General features: G+C 46.0%; 1 protein-coding gene across 1 annotated transcript in view; it reads left to right on the top strand.

Moving 5' to 3' along the window:
• Positions 1-2778: 2778 nt before the first annotated feature.
• LOC142052508 (macrophage mannose receptor 1-like) overlaps positions 2779-6000 on the top strand; it is a 63259-nt gene continuing 60037 nt past the window's right edge. Inside the window, exon 1 of the mRNA XM_075082712.1 lies at positions 2779-2942. Coding sequence (XP_074938813.1) covers positions 2882-2942 — 61 coding nt within the window. The 5' untranslated portion in view covers positions 2779-2881. The remainder of the gene's footprint in view (positions 2943-6000) is intronic.

Raw genomic sequence — 6000 nt, 5'->3', positions numbered from 1 at the left:
GCGTACAGTTCTGGTCCCCTCTATACAAAAAGGATGTGGACAGGCTGGAAGGGGTCCAGAGAAGGGCCACCAAGATGATCAAAGGACAGGGAAGCCTGCCGTATGAGGATAGGCTGGGACAACTGGGTTTCTTCAGCCTTGAGAAAAGGAAGCTTAGAGGGGATCTCATCACCATGTACCAGTACTTAAGGGGTAGCTACAAAGAAGATGGAGACTCTCTTTTTACAAGGAGTCACATGGAGAGGACAAGGGGGAATGGACACAAGTTGCTCTTGGGGAGATTCTGATTGGACACAAGGGGAAAATTTTTCACAGTGAGGAGGGTCAACCACTGGAATAATCTCCCCAGGGAAGTGATTGACTCGGCCACATTGGACACTTTCAAGATTTGTCTGGACAGGGTGCTGGGCCATCTTGTGCTCTTCGTAGAGAGGTTGGACTAGATGATCCCTGAGGTCCCTTCCAACCTGGGATTCTGTGATTCTGTGGACCTATGTAAGTCATCTAGTATGACCCCCCTTCCCAAGCAGGGCTAACTTAACATTTAGATCAGGTTGCTCAGCTCCTGGTCCAGTTCAGTTTTGAGAATCTCCAAAAATGGCCTAATAGAGTTCCTTGTGCAACTTCAGAGTATACCTCATTCCTGGTACAGCCACTGACTGCTGAACAGGTATAACTGCTCATCTACTTCCATTTTTCTGCCTATTTATGTCACACACATATGCACTTAAGTGACGTGCAGCCCCCTTTGCTCTTTGAATCATATGGATTTAATCTAAATATTTTTGTGGCAGTTGTACTTACTTACATTGAGGATGAACTTCACACAGTGTCTCCCATCTCTGTTTATCTTGGGCCAAAAGAAAACAACAAATTCCCAAACTTTCAGTATTCTGTTGGGGCAGCAGCATTATTCTCAATCTTCTGACTTGTCCTTTCTAGTACCAGATGCTTTCCTGGGCTTCCAGGTGTTTCTAACTGCTAGTAAAATAAATATGTAAACAAATATTAAGGGGACTTAGGAAAATATTTTTTCTTCCGCCTCTAAAAACACTTTTCATACACGCTTTGAATGCTTCAATCTTTTGAAGGTAGTAATGCTAGAACATGGAGGAATTCTTCATTTCTCAGTTGTACTATGATTATTTGAGTTAGCTATAATCTTCTCAGTGCAAGCACTTGGATCTTTTAGTTGTTAAGCATAAAGGCTGTTGCAAATAGTTAGCGAATAATAAATAGCTGCCATATACTGGAGCAAGAGATGAAGTTTCCCAGATGAAAATTCATGAACATAATGATACAGTACATTGCTGATTATGGCTGAAATACTTCCCACCTCCTGTCCCTGGGCCAGGCTGTTCCTGACCTTTATGTGGGTCCACAGATGTCAAGAGAAATTATGAAGCACTTCCCCTTCACTCCCCACACGTAGCGCACAGGAGTGCCCAGCACAGCAGAAGTGCCTGGCTGGAATCCCTTCCGATGTTAACAGGAGTTTCCTCATTAACTCGAAATGAGCTTGAACTTCATTGTTTCTTCTCCTCTAATAATATTGTTAAAGTACCTTCTCACTCTGCCCTGTCTCCTTCCATACTGATCTGCCATTGGCGTTTCCCTGGACATGCTCTACTTTTCCACCCAGAACTTCTAGCAAGGTGGCTTTCAAAGATTTTCAATGTTTACCAGAGATTTTTTGAGTGTGTGACGGTACAGGGAGAGCTGCTGTAAAACATGCTTCGCAATGATAGGCTTGATGCTTCTCAAATTTGTCTGTGCTGTATCACACAGCTCAGTAAGTCTGATCTGTTACAAAAGTCTCTGTAAAACAGCAGTAAGACTGGAGTCTTCCATCCATTTCGGACCCTTTAGATCATATATTGATAATGGCCTCTAAGGAATAACATGCTGCTCCCCACAAAAAGGCACACAAGGAGGTCTCCTACCCAGCACAGCAAGAAGCCATAAAAACCACAAGGCAGATTTTGTGCTCTAAAGGCACCTCTTCAGAAAGATTATTTAATTCTACATAGGTGCTTCAGCTTGTGAAAACCCAGCCAACAAGGAAGCTCACATTCCTCACATTCTGGTTCATGAGCAAGATTTGAATCCTGTTAACAGCAGACATAGCCACCACAGTCAGAATAATAAATAAAGAAACAAACACAACGGTTACATTTCATTTATTGGAGCTCAGAAAAATGCCTCCTTAGAGTTTTTAAGCCCGTGCGTCCCCCGCGGGTCCCCCGCCCCCCGGCGGCTGCTGGAGCGACCTGCTCCCGCATGGGGGAGGAGTGATGGAGGACGGGGGGGCAACCCAAATCCAGGTTTCCCAAAAGTAGGTCTCTGCTACTTCTGCAGCCCTCGCTCTCGGGAGAAACCCGGTCATTCGTGCGCGGGTTTTGTTTGACACTTGGGTTCGCCTCCGAAGGAGAGGAGGGGGATGTCCTGCTCCCTCGGCGCGGGTTCGGCTCGTTTTTCTTGAAAAGCAAACCTCTGACCCACATGCAAAGGTGCCGGGGTCGCAAAGCGGAGAAAACAAAAAAAAGAGAGCCGTCACCACCACCACCACAACAAAACCAAACCAACCCCCCCCCCCCCCAAAAAAAAAAAAAAAAATCAGCTATCACCACTTTATCACCTGCTTGTGCCTGGAAGGAGGCTCTTCCCTCCGCTGAGGGGAAAAAAAAAATCAGCTTAGGAAAGCAAAGTTTGAACAGCGAATTCCTGTTATTTCAAAACGCCCCATGTGACAGGATATTTCCTTATCATTTTGAGCCCAGAGCTTTCCCCTGATCCACCAGCCCTTCACAAGTGCGGAGGACCTGCCCGGCGGGAAGCCCTCTCCCCGCAGCGGTGGGGCGCCACGGGCGAAGCCGCGGCGATGGCTCTCTCCCAGCTCCTGCTTCTCCTCGCACTTCTCCCCCGGGTCTTTCCGCTGCTGGGTAAGTGCCCGCAGGGGCTGTGCGGGATGAGACGTGCCGGGAAAAGACCGGGGTCGCGGCGGGCAGCGGACCCAGCGTGACCTACGGCTTGACGCGAGGAGGGGGAAACAGCCGTGCAGGTGGAGAAGCCCGCGGGCATTTTAATCCCCTCGGTGCTCCCTCAGGGGAGCCTCGATGCGGTGGGGTGGCAGGGGAGGTGGCAGCCTCCCCTCGGACCCTGCCTCAGCTACCCACCCCAACTGCCTCCCTCTCCTCACCCGCACCCTGAGGTGCCCAGTGCACGAAGCTGCCTGACGAGGCAGCCCTTTGGGTGCCCCTGGTGCTACGTCTGGCAGTGCCTCAGTTTCTCCCACTGCCTAGGGGTCTCAGCCCCCGATCGATTTGATGCCATCACCCAGCTTTACCTCAGCTGCCTCCCCACCACCAAGGTCTGGCAAAGGGCCTGGTGTTGGGGCTCTGCCTTTCCTCCAGTCCTCTGATCTTTGATGGCCCTGCTTTTGGCAGATGGCTTTTGTGGGGGGATGATAAGGTAGCTGAGGAGTTGGCATCCCGGAATAGAGCTGTGAAAACAGATGAAAGCTGTGTGTCTTGGTGAAACCTGAAGCTTGCACCCGCTCGCTCTCAGAATTACTGTGATTTCCAGCACACTGCTAGTTTTCAGCTAATGTTTTGCATCTGTCCTTCCCAAAAGCCTCTCAGCATCCTTGTCTCTCCAGTTTGAGGTCTACTGAAGCAGAACTTCATAACACTGCCTCGTAACCTTTCTTGCTTTGTGTAATTAGCAGCAATCATTGTAGGTTAACTTGTAAGCGAGTGTCTGCATGGAGAAGACAGTCATCCTACCTGCTTGCTGCCTTATTGCTCCTCGATCTCTCACTTCTGGCTTTTGGCGTGCTCTTCTGGTGCTCTCCATTACTGTTTAACATTGGTAGTGCTTCACTGGCTTCATGAGTTACTTCTTGATTTACACTTGCATAATCTATGACAGTTTGTAAATGCTGCAGAATGCGAAGCTACGCTGGCATCCTGGAAATCTCTACTGTGGAAAACACACTTGGCCAGAGAGATTTTACAGTGCATGGTACAATTCTTTGGATGTAAGCTAGCGCTGGAGATAGGTAAATAGTCGCAGTGTGGTGGGTGAAGAAGAATGAAAGCCTGTGATAAAAATCCTATTAGGATGCACTTGGGACAGTTGAGGGAAAATATGTTATATCTCCCCTGGATGGGTTATAATGGTGAGGTAAGTTGTTCCTATGCCTGGCATGTTCCTATGCATTTTAAAGAACCTCATTCCAGGAGTCGTTTTCAAAATATGGATTAGTCTGTTAGAAATTGGTGTAATTCAAAGTAGCAAGACTGTGGTACTCATGATCATGCTGTGGTAGACCTTTAAGGGTACCACCTGCAGCTCATCTATAGTGAAGAATGGCATCCTGTTACGGGAGCTCTATAACAAATGTTGCTACAGAACAGTGAAACACAGTTAATGGTTAGACGAGTAACTCTGCTCAGCCTGTTTTACATATACAACTCATCATGTTTGGCAGGAGCAGTATCAAGTGTTTACACAGAAGAGCTGGCAGGGCATAGAAAGTGTTGCACAAATACCTGGCTTGTTTCATATTCTTCTAGACTTTCTAATAACTCACACAGAAAGTGTTGTATGGGAATCGTCTTTGGTGCCCAAAGAGGCAGAACAAACACAGAAATAAAACTAAACTAGAGCAACACAGGACCATGCTACAAGCCTGCTGTATGGTCATGGACGAGACAGGAGGAACTCTGAGGGGAAGGAAGTCCTGCAACTACAGACTCAGCCACAGTTTCTCCTGCACCCTGCTACCTCCTGTTATGTCCTCCTGTTTGGTGCCAACTTATTTTCAGTGTCTGCTTGGCTGTGTTAGTCCTTTAGCTGCTTACCTATGTACTATTCCCTGTCAGAGCCCTGTGTGCTCTGGGGCCCTTGTGTAAGCAGTTGTGTTGCATTTACACACTGCTAAGGCATTGTAAAGGTGAAGTCAGAAAGCGGAGGATCAAAGATTTGTCTTTTTTTTTTTTCTTTATTTCCACTGGCCAGACCTCTTTGTTCAGCTTTCTGACCTTGTTTCTGAAGCCAAAACTCCACACCCTTTCAGGCTTGGGTGCAGCAGTCCAGGCTTGTGACTCTGTGGTACCTTTTTCACGTTCGTAGCATAATACCATAAGCTGCATAAAATAAGGAAGGTTATTTTAGGCAACAAATACAACTTTAGCAGTTTGAAAGATCAGGCAGTGTTATCCACACATGTGAAAACGTGTGACACCTCTTTTACCCAGAAACTTCAAATATGATTTCAGGAAAAGGATAGCTGCAAGCATTGCATATATCAGTTTACAGTAACATTGTAATAAATGCTAGTAGAAAAGCAGAATAAAAAAATGTTATCACCTGCAGTGATAATTATACATTTCCTTGTATTGTCTGTCAGTAAAACAGATTGGCAAAAGGCAACGATTTCTGTCTCTAGCTCATCAGTTTTACACTACTTCCCAGTGAGTTGGAAGCCAAAGGACAGGCGAAGGAAATTGAACCACGACTGAGATAATTCTAGGTCAGCTCTTTCCCCGAGAGAAAGGTTATTTGTTACCAGGTTGTTCTTCTGCAGAAAAGTGTGATCATTTCCATATTGGACCCTCAGCAGAGAAGGGAAAATTTTCTGTGGTGAACCTGTTTTCCCTTTAAATATATCTCCATTATAGAATTTGTTTAATTTGGTAATCATATACTAAAACATATAATGTTTTAATTAGCTTCAATCCCCAGAGACACATAAATTAGTATTTCCCTTTCCTAGCTTGTAGCCCAGTTAAAATACAGTTTTAAGACCTTGTGCATCCTGTTATGTTATGCAATCCAATATCAGAGAGAACTATTAAGTTACCATGCTAAAATGTATCTCAAGGGAATCAGAGAGGAGAAATTCTCAGTCTTTGGGCAAGACCATCTCAGAAATGTTGCACTCCGTAGTACCTCCAAGTGTAAGAGATGCTAGAAACTTTTCTGGTGGTTACAATT

This window comes from Phalacrocorax aristotelis, chromosome 2 (assembly GCF_949628215.1).
Source record: "Phalacrocorax aristotelis chromosome 2, bGulAri2.1, whole genome shotgun sequence".
Classification (NCBI taxonomy): Eukaryota; Metazoa; Chordata; class Aves; order Suliformes; family Phalacrocoracidae; genus Phalacrocorax; species Phalacrocorax aristotelis.
Note: the sequence above shows the minus strand (reverse complement) of the source record. Positions and strands in the feature narration are given on the sequence as shown.